This window comes from Canis aureus, chromosome 6, assembly GCF_053574225.1.
Source record: "Canis aureus isolate CA01 chromosome 6, VMU_Caureus_v.1.0, whole genome shotgun sequence".
NCBI classification, from domain to species: domain Eukaryota; kingdom Metazoa; phylum Chordata; class Mammalia; order Carnivora; family Canidae; genus Canis; species Canis aureus.
In genome coordinates this window covers 35,920,442-35,937,359 of record NC_135616.1, presented here as the reverse complement: position 1 = coordinate 35,937,359, position 16,918 = coordinate 35,920,442, and the positions used below count along the sequence as shown (strand labels likewise).

At 43.0% G+C, this 16,918-nt stretch overlaps 1 protein-coding gene across 2 annotated transcripts in view; it reads left to right on the top strand.

Annotated features, from left to right (window-relative positions):
• The window catches only part of PSTPIP2 (proline-serine-threonine phosphatase interacting protein 2), a 62,095-nt gene that overhangs the window by 23,204 nt on the left and 21,973 nt on the right, over positions 1-16,918 (top strand). The window contains exons 2-3 of one of the 2 annotated variants that reach the window (XM_077900643.1): positions 12,710-12,810; positions 16,244-16,321. In XM_077900643.1, the coding sequence (XP_077756769.1) occupies positions 12,710-12,810; positions 16,244-16,321 (179 nt within the window). Of the gene's footprint in view, positions 1-12,709; positions 12,811-15,184; positions 15,418-16,243; positions 16,322-16,918 lie in introns of those variants that run through there. The other variant, XM_077900644.1, reaches the window with a different exon arrangement.

The window sequence follows — 16,918 nt, the reverse complement described above, 5'->3', positions numbered from 1 at the left end:
CCTCCGTGGCCAGTTTCTTTTTTTTTTTTTTTTTTTCTTTTCTTTCGTGGCCAGTTTCAAACCACTAACATGACATTACTGAACAGGGAGCTAAGAAGAGATGTGCTGAATTGGTCCTCACTGGGGTGAGCCAGCTCTAGTATGCCACTGTTCCCTTTCCTAGGGGAAACCTGGCTCCCATTATCCACAATATATTTACTCATTTACTCAGGACCTAAGACACATAGAAGGTAGTTTCAGAATTACTAACTGATACCATTGCGAGAAATAAGCTAGAGTTTAATGTGTCTACTTATTTCGGCCTTCTGCTGAGATCCCATTGTCAGAATAGGGTGTACAAAAGTGATTCGGGTTGATTGATTGTATCTCTCTCTCCTTCGGTGTGGTGATTTTATTCATTCAAATGAAGTTAGGTTTGTTTCTTTCTCTTTGTTTCCCCTCTCAAGGTTTCTCCCTTACTTGCATATGTTTCCAGCATTTCCTACTACGTAAAATGTTAACAAATTTCAAAAGTGAGAACAACTTAAAAAATGTGTGCCCAGAGATGCATCACCTTCTCCCACTCCTTCTATCCCAATTCCACTCTTCTCTTATCCACTCTGATCCCAATTACCCCTTGTAAGTGACTAATTTAATTAATTTCTGGTTTATTTTTTTTCCATGTTTCTTTTTGTACAAATGAACAGCTAAAATATATTTTCTCCTTTTCGATTCTTTCTTATGCAAAAGGCAGTATACTGTACAGGATGGCCACAAAAACTGGAAACGTGTATGTTATTGTTTTATTTTTTTATAACAAAACTCCTTGATTACTTCTGTGGCATGCTAATGATAGATTTATTGCATTAAAATCAGAAACATGAGTCCCTTGAAGCAATGCAAAGGTGCCTTGTGGGGATTGATAGAAATGCTGTATTAATAAGCTACATTTGGGGCTCCTGCGTGGCTCAGTCATCTGCCTTCTGCTCAGGTCATGAGCCCAGGATCCAGGGATTGAGCCAACTTCTCCCTCTCTCTCTCTCTGCAGATCCCCCTGCTTGTGCTCTCTCATTCTCTTGCTCTCTGTGAAATAAATAAGTAAATAAAATATTAAAAAACTGCCATGTTCATAGCAGTTTTGCACAACACATTGAACTATGCATTGCCAATCAAAGACAACATGTTCAACATACCATATGATGTCATCACTTTGTAATGTAATAACAATGAATCATTTATTATGTAGTATTTGTCTGTGTCTCCAGACTTTGTGACCACACTGCAGCAACCCTCTTGCCCTTTGCTTTCTTCACTTTAAAAAATATAGGCTGGAAGCCACTCTGTATCAGTTTCTCAGTGATAGTTCTCATTCTTTTTTATAGGTGCATAGAACTTGATTGTGTGGATGTACCACCGTTTTTCAGCCACTCTCCTATGTATGAACATTTGGGTTGTTTACGAAATTTTGTAATTGCAGACAGCACTTCATTGAATAACCTGTGCATATATGAGCTTTGGTTTTGTTGGCGGTGTGTCTTCAGGGTAAATTCCTAGATGTAGGATAGGTGGATCAAATCACATAAACACACATGTGATTTGGTTAGATATTGCTGAATTCCCTCTCCTAGAGTTTGACATGATTTTCGTTCTCACCAGCAATGTGTGAAAGCAACTGTTCCCACAGTCTTGTCAACTAAATATGTTTCCTGCTTATTAATTTTGTCATTCTGATGGGTGAAGTTGTTTTCATTTACATTTCTCTTTTTTATAGCTGAGGTTGTATATTTTTCTATATATTTAAGGAATGCATACACATATAATAAATCATCTGTTCTGTATTTCTTGCCCATTTTCTGGTTCATTTTCCTTTACTTTTATTTTATTTTAGAGAGTTATTTATTTATTTTAGAGAGAGAGAGAGTACAAGAGGGAGGGGTAGAGGGAGAGAGAAAGAACCTCAAGCAGATTCTGCTCTGAGTGTGGATCCCCACACAGGGCTCAATCCCACGACCCTGAGATCACCACCTGGGCCAAAACCAAGTTAGACGTTTAGCCAACTGTGCCACCCAGGCACTCCATCCTTTTCCATCAATTTTAAAGAATTATTTATATATTAGGGATATTAGCCCTTTGGCTGTGATTTTATTGCAAGTATTTTACCTCTGTCAGTTTTATGTTGTTTATTATTATTTTTTGCTATGAAAAAGTTTATTCTTAGGTGGTCAGATATATAAGTTTTTTATTCCATTGCATTTGGATTTTATGTGATAGTTAGAAAACCTTTTGGAGTGTTTACTTCTAGTACTTGCCAGCCAGTTTCATGTTTTTACTTTGAGATCTCTGATCCATTTTTAATTTATTCTTGTGCACAGTGTGATGTTTGGATCTATTTTTATCATTTTTAAAATGGCTAACAGTTGTCCCAGCACCACTTATGAAAAAGTCCATTTTTGCCCCAATGATGTGAGATACTAGCTTTAGCATATATTATATTTCCACGTGTACTTGCATCTATTTCTGGACTTTATATTCTATTCCACTGGTCTGTTTGTTTATGCACTAGCCTCATAGTGTGTTAATTATGGAGGCTTTATATGTTTAACTATCTGGTAGGGCAAGCTTCGCTTCAGAACTTTTCCTTCTCAGTATTTTCTTGGCCATTTTTGCAGTTTTATGATTTCCATATGAACTTTGTTTAACCACATATGAAAAAATTTGTTGGCATTTTCATTGGGATAGCATTACAATTATAAATTAACTAAGAATGGGCATTTTAAGGACTGTGAGCCATCCTATCCAAAAACAATGAATATCTTTCCATTTGTATTATATCGTCTGCAAGTAGAGATGTATTCTTTCACAGTTCTGGAAGTCAAAAGTCCCAAATCAGTATCACTAAGATGAAATCAAGGTGTCAGAAGGGCCATACTCTTTCTTGTCGGGAAGAATGTGTTGCTTTTCTTTCCCAGCTTCTGGTGGCTCCTGGCATTTTTTGGCCTGTGACATATCACTCCAATCTTACCTCCGTGGTCATCTGGTCTTTCCTCTGTGATGTCAAATCTCCCTCTATTCCCTCTTAGGAGAACATTTGTGATTACATTTAGGGTACACCCTAATAATCCTGGATAATCTCCCCATTTCAATATTCTTAATGTAATCATAGCAGCAGACTTGTTTTCCATAGATGATAAAATTCATGGAGTCCAGGGATTAAGACCTGGGGTCTTTGGGGTCTATTATTCAGCCTACCACAGGCATCTATGGACAAAATCATGATTTTTCTGTCTAGATTTACTACAATGTTTTATTAGGTTAATAAATTTCCTAATACTAAACCAATTTTGCATTCCTGGAATAAATCCCACTTAGTCATACTACATTCTCTCTTTAATGTGGCATTGGATTATTTTTGCTAATATCTTATGAAGATTTATTATTTATTTATTTATTTGAGAGAGAGCAAGGCTCAGGAAAAGGGGAGGGGGAGGGGCAGAGAGCGAGACAATCTCAAGCAGACTTCCCGCTGAGCTTGGGGGGGGCGATCCCATGACCCTGAGATCTTGGCCTGACCTAAAACCAAGAGTTGGATGCTCACTGCCTGACCACTCAGGTGTCCCTATTTTTGCTAATATTTTATTTAGAATAATTTGATTACTGTTTATAAGTGATGTTGGTCTATAACCATTAAGTTTAAGTATTGTGTTATACTTGCTTTACAAGGTGAATTAGTACATTTTCTTTCATTTCGAATCAATTTTGGACCTTAGGAATACTTTTTTTTTCCTGATGGCTTAGTGGAATTCCATTCTCCTATGAAAACATCCAGTTCTGTTGCTTTTTTCTGCTTCTTGATTACTTTCTATTTCTTCTATGGAAATCTACCTGTTTAAACTTTCTATCTGAAATGGGGTCAATTTTTTTAAGTTGTATTATCAGAATAGGTTAATTTGGTCTTTTTAAAAAATGTCTTCTAAGTTTACAGTCTAGAGAAATCTGTTACCTCAATATTAAAAAATATATATATTCTATATTTTCTTCTTACATATTTATGAATTCCATGCTTAGACCATTACTTAATCAGGTATTTATTTTAGAGTATGATGTTAGAAAGGGCTCTATATTTAGTTTTTGGCAAAATGGAGTCATTGTCACAATAACACTTATTGAATAAGCCATCCTTTGCTTTCTGGTTTCAAATGCTTCCCTTATCATATATTAAATCTCCTGTGTACCTAAGACCATTTCTGGACTGTTGTTTGTATTTTATTTACTGGATTATCAATTCTCAATGTCAGTACCACACTTAAAAATTTTTTTTGTTACTTTATACTGTTTCTCATATGGTAGGGTAAGTCCTTACTCATTACTTACTTATGTTTTTAACATTTTCTAGGCTACTTTCATTCATCTGTTCTTTTTAGGTGGGCTTTGGAATGAAGTTAAATTTAAAGAAAAATCCCATTAAGATCTTGATTTTGACTGAAATTATTTTAACTTTATAGATTTACTTGAGGAGAATGGAATCTTTCCAATATTAGATTTTCCATCTCGGACTAGGGTGTATTTCTAGACATATTGTGAATTTTATCTTTTTTTTTGGTAATGTTTTATAGTCTTCCTTCAAAAAGACTTATTCCTAGGTATTTTATATGTTTTGTTCCTATGTGAATAGGATTTTGTTTCAAGTTATGTTCTTAAGTGGTTATTGTTGACATATACAAAAACTAATGCTTTAAAAGAAATAATTCAGTTCCTAGCTTTTCACTTAATAAAATAGAGGGTTTTCCAACTAGATACTTGTATCGTCTAGAAATAATGGCAGTTTCTGATACTTTTTGCCTGTCTGGAGTGATAGAGTGGGAAGGGTGTGGAGGTGAAGGACATTTATAGGACTTTAGAGCTTTGTATAACCTTTTTTTTTCTTTCAATTTTTACCGTGGAAGCCCTGAGGGTGTCTAGGGACAGTAGCCCATTGCTGTTCTGGTCTTCATGTCCTTGCTAGGAGCCTGCTGCTGGGTGGAGTCCTCACCAGTTGTGGCTTTGGCACAAAAGTTAGAATCAGCTGCTCTGCTTGCATTCAGAGCAGGGCAGGGCACTGGCTGGGTTCCCATGGCCTTCAAACACCCAGCTGATTTTCCATGGTTGCTTCAGTTTCAGCCCTTGCTGATCTGAGCTTGAGGGTTTCCTAGGGCTTTGCTGGGAAAGTTTGTGGAATTTTTTCTGTTTTTCATGGGTGGGAATACTGGCTTCCATTCTCTGCCCATCTAGCCCCATTAGCTTTTCTTTTCTTTTTTTTTTTTTTAATTTTTATTTATTTATGATAGTCCTACAGAGAGAGAGAGAGAGAGAGAGAGGCAGAGACATAGGCAGAGGGAGAAGCAGGCTCCATGCGCCAGGAGCCCGATGTGGGATTTGATCCCAGGTCTCCAGGATCGCGCCCTGGACCAAAGGCAGGCGCTAAACCGCTGCGCCACCCAGGGATCCCCCCATTAGCTTTTCATAGGACAGAAATTCCTACAAATTTCCAGCTCCCTCTTGGAGCCCTTCCCTACTTTCTATTGTTGTTATGGATCTCATTTGTTATTTTACTGAGGCCTGGGAACACGTGGGAGAGAAACAAGACCTCAAAAAAAAAAAAAAAAAAAAAGAAGATCTTGCCACCTTATTTAAGGGATGGAGGTAGAGAAAAAGACTTCAGATTATAAATGTGATATAAATATTTTATAGAAAGTTTAGAAAATACAGAAATGTGGTAAAAATAGAATTGCTCTCCTTTTTTTCCTTATTAAACATTTTATTTATTTATTTGAGAGAAAGAAAGAGAGAATGGGGGGATGCGCAGAGGGAGAAGTATAGAGAGAATCTCAAGCAGACTCCTCCTCACTGAGTGTGAAGTGCGACATGGGGCTGGATCCCACAATCCTGAAATCATGACCTGAGCCGAAACCGAGTCAGGTGCTTAACCAACTGAGCCACCCAGACCCCCAGAAGAAAATTGCTTTGAACATTTTGGTGCACATCTTTCCAATCTTTTTTTTTTTTTTTTTTCCTGATGCAGAGATTTGGCATCACACTCTTTCTTTCTTTCTTTCTTTCTTTCTTTCTTTCTTTCTTTCTTTCTTTCTTTCTTTCTTCTTTCGATTTTATTTATTTATTTAAGAGAGAGGGAGCAAGAGAGAGAAAGCATGGAAGTTGGGGTGAAGGGAGGAGGAGCAGACTCCCTACTGAATGGGGAGCCTGACTTGGGGCTCCATCCCAGAAGCCTGGGATCATGACCTGAGCCAAAGGCAGACACTTAACCAACTGAGCCAGCCAGGAGCCCCACACAGTTACTTTCAAATGTATTTTCTTTTTTTTTTTTTTTTTTTTTTTTTAAAGGAAAGTAGATTGCTTTTATTTTTTTTTTAATTTTTATTTATTTATGATAGTCACAGAGAGAGAGAGAGGCAGAGACACAGGCAGAGGGAGAAGCAGGCTCCATGCACCGGGAGCCCGATGTGGGATTCGATCCCAGGTCTCCAGGATCGCGCCCTAGGCCGAAGGCAGGCGCCAAACCGCTGCGCCACCTAGGGATCCCTCAAATGTATTTTCAGTTGAGTCAGAGTTGCCTTTTTAATTGACCTGCTGACTTATAGGAGGGACATTTCAGTATGTAAAAATGGATCCAGGTCAGATAGAGCTGGGGATGTGTGACTGAAAATTGGAGGAGGTGTGTGTGGGGGGGACCTTGTGGGCTTGCACAGCACAGCTGGAGTGGGAACTGGGGTGGGGTCCATTCTTGCCTTCAGAGTCCCCCATTATGGCTTAAGAGAAACCTTAAAGACACAAGCATGATATGATTTTGACTTTAGGTTTTAGGAACACATGGATGAAAATGGCAATTTCCATTATCCCTTGTTGAGGTCTCTCTGACACCTTTCCAGCTTCCACCTCTGATGATGACATACTTAATTTTGAATAGCTAACAGGCTACATTTATTTCACTTATCTGCTTTCAGTGAAAAAGTTCACATGGGTCCAAATACATAGGCTTTTTTGTTCATGTGGCCTGGTCTTGAGAAATTCAAACAAGTCTCTCTTCATTCTGTCAGTTTATGAAGCACTTGAGAAACTCTAAAGCATAGTATCTCACTTAATCCTTACAATATTCCCTATTTTACGGCCTTGTAAATTAGCACGAAGGGAGACAGTTCTTAGGTCAAGGTTACATAGCTGGTGCAGTAGGATTTGAACTCAAACCCAAGTGTGGCATTAAAGCCTGGGTGTGTCCATGTAGAATTGCTGGGTGGGAGCAGGGTGCCTGTCCATGGAGTCCCCCACTCTCCACCTGGGGGTTGTAAATTGCAGCCCCACGTTGGGTGTAGAGATTATTTATTTATTTATTTATTTTTTATTTTTAAAGGTTTTATTTATTTATTCATGAGAGACACACAGAGAGAGGCAGAGACACAGGCAGAGGGAGAAGCAAGCTCCATGCAGGGAGCCCAATGTGGGACTTGATCCTGGGACTCCAGGGTCACGCCCTGAGCTGAAGGCAGGCACTCAACTCCTGAGCCACCCAGGCATCCCTAGAGATTACTTAAAAACAAACAAAAAAAAATCTTTAGAGTTGCTGTGAAGTGGACTGACAGAAAGTTAGCTATGATTCTTGTCCCCCAGGAAGAAAAGCTATATGGCTAAGTGGTTTATGAATAGAGACTTGGACTCTCAGTTTCTTGTCCTATAAATGAACATAACAACAATACCTGTGTCATAAGATGGTTATGAGAATTAAACAGGACATTCCACACATAATAGTCATTTGCTATTTGGAATGCAGCCAGAATTCAATGTATATTAGACCTAATTATTGATATTAATTCATAATAATTAATCCGTATTAGCTGATGAGGTGAGCTGGAACCATTTGGTTTTACCTCTTTGGATAAAAGAGATGGGAAGGTGAGTAGGAAAGCAAGGTCCAGGTTGAGAGCACAGGGAGGTAGGAGGAAAACCTTGGTCTTTATCCTGAATCTGCTGTGGCGGGACAGCTCTTAATGAGTGAGAGAGATTTGGATATTATTGTGGGTTAAGGGTTAAAATCTTGCATTGTGGTTGGAGGCAGTGATAAGGAGACTCTCACTTCCTAGTGTCTTATTCTCTCCAGCTGTAAAACGGGGAACTAGCTCCGGTTTACCGACCGGGCTGTGACCCTGTCCTGCAAAGTGCAGCCCGTGTGCGTCTATGCCCAGGTCGGGGACCAAGGGCAGCTTATGTACTGAAGGCCAAGTCGGCAGCCCCGCCCCGTTCGCCCGCGGACTCTGGCTCGTAGGAGGCGTCAATGCCAATTTGCATCTTTTACTCAAAATGGGAGGTTTCAAAGTGAAGCGCAGACCGAGGAGTCTTTACCTGCCCTCTCTCCGCGCCGGTTCCGCAGCCGTGGTCCTGCCACCCCAGGCTGCCAGGTCTCTAGCTTCCCGGGCAGGTCCTGCTTTTCTCCATGTTCAGCTCCTCTGCGCAGGACCCTCGTGGCTCGTTTGTCTTTTGTCATTTCTGTGCAGCAGTTCTCAAACAGCATTGAGCTCAGGACCAGGAGGTCTGGCTGGGACCCGGGGGTGGTGGTGGGGGGCTGCCTGGCAGGTTCTGGCGCCAGTGGTCCTGGGAGCCCCACTTGGAGAAACTGTGTGAGGCAGACACCCGAGGGGGTGGTGAGGGGGTGCCACACACGGCCAGACGTGGGGACACTCTGGCGCAGCACCTGTCACTCAGATGGTTGCGTGGAGGCCACAGGTGCTCTTTGCTTCCCCGCTGCCTTCATGCCTTTCCATCTCTTTTACCCACATGGTTCCAGCTCACCTTATCAGCCCATATGGATTATTGTGAATTAATATTAATAATTAGGTCTCATGTACGGAAGCCATATGGTGGAAAAGGAGCCTGGAAATAAGTTCTCAGAGGCCCCTGCAGCCCGGGGCTCAGCTCTGGGTGGGAAGGAGTCGTGCATGTGCCTGGACTGAGTGAGTGAAAGCAGACCAGAGTGTTAGATCTGGGCTGGGGGGCTGTGGACAGTGGAGTTACCCTCCACCAGGCAGCCCACAGGCAGGCCAGCCAGACTGTTATTACTGTTCTTTCGTTCTCATGCCTGCTGATGTGGCATACGTGTGCTCACTGCTGGATCTGACAAATTTTTTGTCTTAAAAAATTGAAGGGCTTCTGTGGTTAAAGGACTAACCCATTGGTTGGAACTTGAATGCTGTTTACTTCTGTATAATTTGAGCATTATGAAGCCTTACGTTCTGGGTTTTGAGGAGGTTTGTTGGGTGCTTGGATACTTGTTTGTTGGGTGCTCTCCCTTCTTTATTGTCTCCCTGCCTCAGCCGGGACTTCAAGGCTAGGTCCACTTCCAGGGCTTAGTCAGTATTCCTTCTACTGACTATCTCCCACCCATTCTCCCTCTGAATCCTTATCCTTATCCTTTTTTTTTTTTTGCCTTTGGATTTTATTGAGGAGTAATCTACATAAGAGAAAATGCTCAGGTCAGTGAGTTTTGAAAACTGCATACATCTGTACAACCCACATCTCTCTAGGAAGATCTTGATAGGAATGCGGGTCACATGGGTGTATGCTTTTCCATCATTCCAGGAAGTTCCCTGAAGGGCCCTTCCCACTCCACCCTCAGTTTCTCTCCTGGCTCAGGTAGTCACTGTTATTTATTTTCCCATAGAAATAAGTCCTAGGACTGCCTGCCTGTCCTAAAATGCCATGTGAATGAGACTGCACAGCAAATACTTTTTGTATCTGGCATTTTCCACTGGCATAATGTCTTTGAGATCCATCCATGGGGTTTCATGAGTCAGTAGTTCTGTCTTTTTATTGCTGAATAGTATCCCACTGTATGAATATACCACAAATTGTTTACCATTCATCAGATGTTAGACATTTGGATTGTTTATAGTTTTGAGTTATTGTGTCTAACACTCCTGTGAACATTCTCCTGTTCACTCCTATGAACATTATGTGAACATTCTCGTGCAAGTCATTTTGTGGACATACGTTTTCATTTCACTTGGATAAACACTTAAGGGTGGAACTCTGGCTCATAGGGTATGTGTATGTTTATCTTCTTGAGAAATCGTCATTTTTCAAAATGTACCATTTTTCTACTCCGATCAGCAATGCATGAGAGTTCTGGTAGTTCAGCATTCCTGCCTACATTCAAATGCTGACATTTTAATTTTAGCTGTTCTAGTGGGCACAGAGTCAATATTACTGTGACTTTAATTTGAATTTCCCTAGAAGGTAAGCAATTTTTTTTAAAGATTTTATTTATTTATTCATGAGAGACACACACACACACACACAGAGGCAGAGACACAGGCAGAGGGAGAAGCAGACGCCATGCAGGGAGCCCGACGTGGGACTCAATCCCAGGTCTCCAGGATCACGCCCTGGGCTGAAGGCAATGCTAAACTGCTGAGCCACCTGGGCTGCCTGTAAGGAATTTTTCATGAACATTTTGGCCAATGGAATATCTTTTATGAAGCGTCTTTTTTTTTTAAGCTTTATTTATTTATTTTAGAGTCAGAGAGTGAGTGGGGGGAAGCCAAAGGGAGAGGGTGAGAGAGAATCTCAAGTAGACTCCCACTGAGCACGGAGTCCCATACGAGGCTCCATCCCACAACCCTGAGATCATGACCTGAGCTGAAACCAAGAGTCAGACGCTCAACAGACAGAGCCATCCAGGTACCCCTAGGAAGTGTCTTTTTATGAAGTGGCTTTTCAAAAAAAGATTTTATTTATTTATTTATGAGAGACACACAGAGAGGCAGAGACACAGGCAGAGAGAGAAGCAGGCTCCATGCAGGGAGCCTGATGCAGGACTTGGTCCCAGGATCCCGGGATCATGATCTGAGCCAAAGGCAGACACTCAACCACTAGGCCACCCAGGGGCCCCTGGAGTCTGTTTTTTTCTTCTCCTTGGATGTGTGTCTGGGTGGAACACAAGAGGTATTTTTACCCTGCAGAATTTTACTGTAAACCTTTGGGGTGCATCATATGAAGGTAGATGTTTTAGTTGTATGTGAATGTGTGTGCAAGAGTGGCCCAAGACTTGGAAGAAGCTGCAGGAACTTGCCGTAAAGTTGGGGCAGCAAAGTTTCGCATGTGGTGGATTCCGAACAGCAAATTCAGAAGCTGGGTGCTCCGAGAGCCCAGGGCAGCGGTATCAGGGCTACTCAGAGGAGGCTTCCAGAACACTCAGGGGCCGAGGGACTGAATTTGGATTCAGGAGGGGATAATGTAAATACTGTGTTAGGGTTGCTGCTGAGCGCTGCATTGCAGGTGACAGAAGCCAACCTGGCTGAGACAGAAGAGAAATGAAGCTTTGGTGGCTATTTCTTTAGGCTTCTTGAGACCTAAATCTGTGCTGGGACAACAACCAGAACTCATAGAATTAGAGGTATTTCTTACTTAGATTGAATTATGTGCCCGTGTGTAAAATTGACTATGCCGATAATAATCCATCTTTAAAAATGCAGTGTGAGTTACAGCCAGTTAGGTTTCTAAATGCCGTGTTGAAATCAGCCTCGAGCCTTGGTCCTGCTGGATCTTTCTGGGACCCTGTCTTGGAGACCAGGCCATGCAAGTGGCAGCAAAAGGAAGAGAGAAATTCTGTTTCTCCAATGCCCAGGGCTGAGTAGAGAGGTGTCTTCAGGAGTCTCCCAGGACCCCCCAACAGCAAGGTGGTACCTCCCTGAGCTGGCTGGGGGCTGGGAAGGGGTGGTGGCCTGGGCTGGGCTGGGGGTGGGTGTGTTCAGAGCTCCCCAGGGCACAACCCAGGGCAGCTTCACCAACTGCCTTAAGGAACTGGAGTCTGAAACAGGCAGCCTATTGTATGCATTTGGAGGTAGAAACCCAGAACCAGCCTCATTAGGGGACACTTTAGGGGATGTTCTTTAGGCCCTGATTTGTTGGTTTGAGGAGTGGAGGGACTTTGATTTAAAAAATGTACTGCCTCTGGGGCAACTGCTTGCGGGACTTAGATCGCTTCCTACAACCTCAGAGCAGCACAGTAGGATAAAATAAGTATAAATTGCTAATTTAAAATGAAAAAAAAAATCCTATTCTCCTTCTGCTCCCCTTTCCCCCAAATTGGGGTCAACCAGTGACCATGTGATGGATCACACTGGTTCCCCTTTGTGTTTCCTAGTGGGAAGCGATCCCCCTTTCCACTCCTGGGGCCTGGCTTCTGGCTCAGAGCTTCCTGCCCTTTAACAGGGATACCCTCCACCCTCGATCAGGCTTGTTGGCTGCGGGAAGAGGCGTCAGTGTCCAGCTCTGTGGCAAATCTAAGGACAGAGGGAAAACCGTGTCGCCCTGGTTAGGGCGGCCCTGCGTTGGGAGGAGGCCTCCATGAAGTGGGAGTTCCTGCGCCCTGCCCTGGTCTGACCCATACCCGGGGTTGGGGGGCCCACAGTGGGACGGGGCCCGGCCAGCTCCCTCATCTATGTACTCTCCATGTCCTGTTACTTTCTGTTTCGTGGCCCTCCCATTTCATAACTTTGACAATTTTCCCATGGCCGCATGCACTCTGACTTCTTCTATTTTGTTCTCTTTGGTCACAACTGTCTGGTTGGTGAAGCACTTCAGAAACTTCCCAGCTCCGGCTTCCCCCTGTGCTCTGCCCTGTGCCCCCTTCAGGCTCGGGGTGGTCATCCTGCCTCTGCTCTGACACCATGTCCTCTGTCCCCAGAGCTCAGACATCCTCAGCACCGCGGGCTACGACTGCATCATCCAGCACCTGAACAACGGCCGGAAGAACTGCAAAGAGTTTGAAGACTTTTTAAAAGAAAGGTACTTGCTCTTCTTCCTCGAAGGTGGAGGGGAAGCCGAAACACTCCCACCCACAGGAACAATTTACAACTTTCTGTTTCTTTTTCGGGGTTCACAGGCCCTCTGCTCTGGGTTATGGAATGATACCCACGGTGTAAATGGTTAGGTGTGTCCTAAAGGCCTTAGGAATCATCAGCTTGAGAGATGAGGTTTATAAATGAAACGGCAAATGAAATAGAGTAAAATGTGAAGTGGGGTGATATGCAGAGCACTTACGACCTCACGGGAGGGGGAGATCATGGAAGACGAGTCAATAAAGGAAAATATATGGAAATAAAAAATTATTAAATATATTTTTTAAAGATTTTATTTATTTATTTGAGACAGAGAGTGTGTGAGCATAAGAAGGGGGAGAGGCAGAGGGAAAGGGAGAAGCAGACTCCCCGCCGAAAACTGAGCCACCCAGGCACCCCCAAATTATTAAATACTTATGTTTTTAGTATATGGTCACTTTTCTCCAGGAGTTTTACTTTTAATATTTATTTATTTATTCATGAGAGACATACAGAGAGAGGCAGAGACATGGGCAGAGGGAGAAGCAGGCTCCCCGCAGGGACCCCGATGTGGGACTCGATCCTGGATTCTAGGATCACGACCTGAGCTGAAGGCAGGCACCCAACCACTGAGCCACCCAGGGATCCCACTCCAGGAGTTTTATAGCAAAAGAAACCAGTCCCATGTTGTCCGATTTTGGGGAAGAATCTGCTGGCATGAGATCAGTGTCAGACACACATGCCCTGGGTGTGGGGGTCTGAGGCCTTGGATCCAGTGGCCTGCCTGGTCTCTGGGCTTCCTTTCTGCTCGTAGGAGGCTGCTGTCATGAAGGGAGCACGCACTCCTCCCCTGTGTCCCATGCAGAGATGACTCCCATGAAGGAGCACAGCCCTCATCAGGTTTTGGGAGCCTAGCCTTTCCTCCTGCTCTGTGAGTGGGAAGTGCTCATGGTGTCTGGGGCCTGGTCTGCTGAGTCTGGACCAGGGTCTCATATTGCTGACCCGTTCTCCTTGGGTCTTGAACATTATTTCTTTGAGCTGCTGTAAATTCCAGGCAGAACCCTGGCCTATTTGGGGTTTGGACAGGCTGGAGGCAAAACCTGCAAACACAAGGGTGAAGGTAACAGCGGTCTGTCATATATTGCTATTTTGAGTTCACTAGATATAATGCACAAACATTTATAAAATTTCATAAATTTGTAAATATTTTGTGATTAGGTGGCTAACCACGCACAAATGTAGTGTCCCATGCTGCTCTGGAATGCTGTCTTTCTCGTATCTGTCTGGCTGGAGCCCAGGCTCTGGCTCAGTATGTGCTCTCCAATGATTGGTCCCCAGTAAGTCCTGGATGACTCACTGTAACACAAGTAAATAACAAAACAGTAACCATCCTTCAGTAAGTTGAAAATTCACCTAGTTTACCCTTCTGTCAGCTGGAAAGGCATGATGATGACAGTCACCAGGAACATCTGAGCAGCTGAATGCTAATCGTATATGGAGCACTTGCCTCGTGCTACCATCTTTGTTGCAGCATCTCTGTCAACATAGCATTGGAGTTCAGCATCCCTTCAAAAATTTCTCTTTGACTCATGTTGACTGCACGAGGTGTTATTTATGTTTCCTTTGCATGGAAGAGCAGTTTTTAAAATGTTTTCATTTATTTTATTTGAGAGAGAGAGAGAGAGCGCGCGCGTGCAAGCATGGGGAAGGGCAGAGGGAGAGGGAGAGAGACTCTCAAGCAGACTCCCAGCTGAGTGTGCAGCCTGACACAGGGCTCAACCTCACCATCCTACAATCACGACCTGAGCTGAAACCAAGAGGGGGTGCTTAACTGACTGAGCCACCCGGGCACCCCGGAAGAGTACTTTTTTGAATGAAGTTGGATTATCAACTTACCATAGGAATCTAGAAAGTGACAGCTCCAGAAGTATCACAGACACAGACCCTGTGTTTTTGACTTATCAGTGCTGGCCAGAAGGGCAAGGGACTAAACTTTCTGGGAGGATATGCTTGGCCTTTGCACACAGCTGTTCTTTCCCACCCTTTACTTTCTATTTCATAATTCTCACTCAGTACACCTACTCTCTCTGTTCCCACCAGAGTTTATTAGTATGCTTTTAGTGTCTCCACCTCGACATCTTTACTCCATCATTTCCTCACCCGGATGTTCTCTTCATCCTTCAAAGTCCAGGTCAAATTCCCACCCCTCCCCTCCCCCTCCCTCCCCTCTTCCTCCCCCCTCCCCACTCACCCCCTTTTCTCCTCCCCCTCTTCCTCTCCCCTTTTCCCCCCTCCCCCCTTCTTCCCTTTAGGAAGAATTCTACAGAACATTCCAGTCTGAGGTCTTCTACTGGTTAATAATGAAATGAACCTGTTTTGTCACTGGTACCTCAAGCCCATGGGCTCTCTCATCCCTTGAACCCCAGGTTGGGCCAGCTGACATACTGAGCTACCAATAGGAGCAGGAAATGAGGACTAGAAAAATGAGGATGATCATCTTGCAGCGTAGCTAAGGGGCGATTAAATGAGATTATATTAATAGCTGCCAATTATTGAAGGCTTGCCAGATACCCATGTAAGCTACCATATATTTTGTACATATTATCTCATTAGTTTTCCTAATAACCCTGTGGAGGAGTTTTATCATCCTTATTTTACAGTTGAAGAAACTGAGGTTCAGCGAAGTTATATAACTTGCCTAAGGTCAGACAGCTAAGAAAGGATAAGTCTGGCATCACACCTGGGAAAACTGGGCCACAGTATACCTGCTACCATACCTGGGACACCATAGTGGTGGGGAATAGGGATGCTTGGTGCTTTAGGCAGACCATGCTACACCCAGGCACAGTCAGTTGTTTTTGTGAAACTTGCCAACTGCAGAGTTTATATTCTGAAATTTCCCTCTTGTATTTGAATTGACCATGAATGAGGCACTCCATATAGGATGGTAAAGAGGACACTCTTTGAGAACATGGGAGGAGGGTGGGCCTCAGGAGTGTAGCATTTAATGGAAATATCTCTTACTCTATGTGTGCGTATATATATATATATACACACACACGTATATATACATATGTATATATATATATATATATATATTTTTTTTTTTTTGTAAATAAATCCTTGGGTCATAGTTTTGAATAGTCAGTCTGTAATGTGTTAGCCTGTGCTGGTCAGGGGGCCATATTTAGTTTTGCCATACTGGTGACTTAGAGTTGAAGGCTGCTGGTCTTCTCACAATTCTTCCTGTCAGGTAGAGGGAGTTTTGAATCTAGAGAATGGTGTTATATCTGAGCTTCTCCCATCAGAGGAGTAGTTTTGCCCTCAAGGAGAGTGCCATGTGTTTTAACTGAGAATCAGCCCCAACAAGGACTCAGAGCTCTATCTTCTGTTCCCCTCAGGGCATCAATTGAAGAGAAATATGGCAAAGACCTTCTCAACCTCTCTAGGAAGAAGCCCTGTGGACAGTCGGAGATCAAGTAGGTGCCACGCTTCTTTCCAGGTTCCAGGTTGATCAATGGTGCCAGGAGCCCCCATTGCTTCAGCAGACAGAGCTGGCCAGTGGGATGAAGTGTGTTGGATGAAACAGTTTTTCATAATTTTTTTTTCTCCCTTATTCTCAGTTGTGAAAAATACAGAAAAATAGAAGTCTCAAATGGACTGTGAAGCCACAAACCAGGAGTAAAACTTTCTAGATTTTCATTGAAGTCTTTTTCTATATATACTTTTTCATAGGGAGTATTATACTATATATAATTTTATACTAGACATTTAATAGAGGGACTTATGCACACATACATGCACGCACACTTGTTTGTGACAATTCTGAGAGACAGTCTTTGCGCCATTTTATACTTCTCGCAACTGATGTGAGGTTTCTATACAATTATATATTCTACTATCACTCACTGATACAGAAATGACCTTAGGACTCCCTCTCTCTCATCTGCAGGGCTGGCTTCGTGGGCAGTCATACAGAAGCCCACGCTTCGAAGAGCTTCCTAATAGGTTTGATGGTCTTTGCCATCCCCATTTTGAAATTCTGATTTATAAACAAGGGGCCCCACGTTTTCATT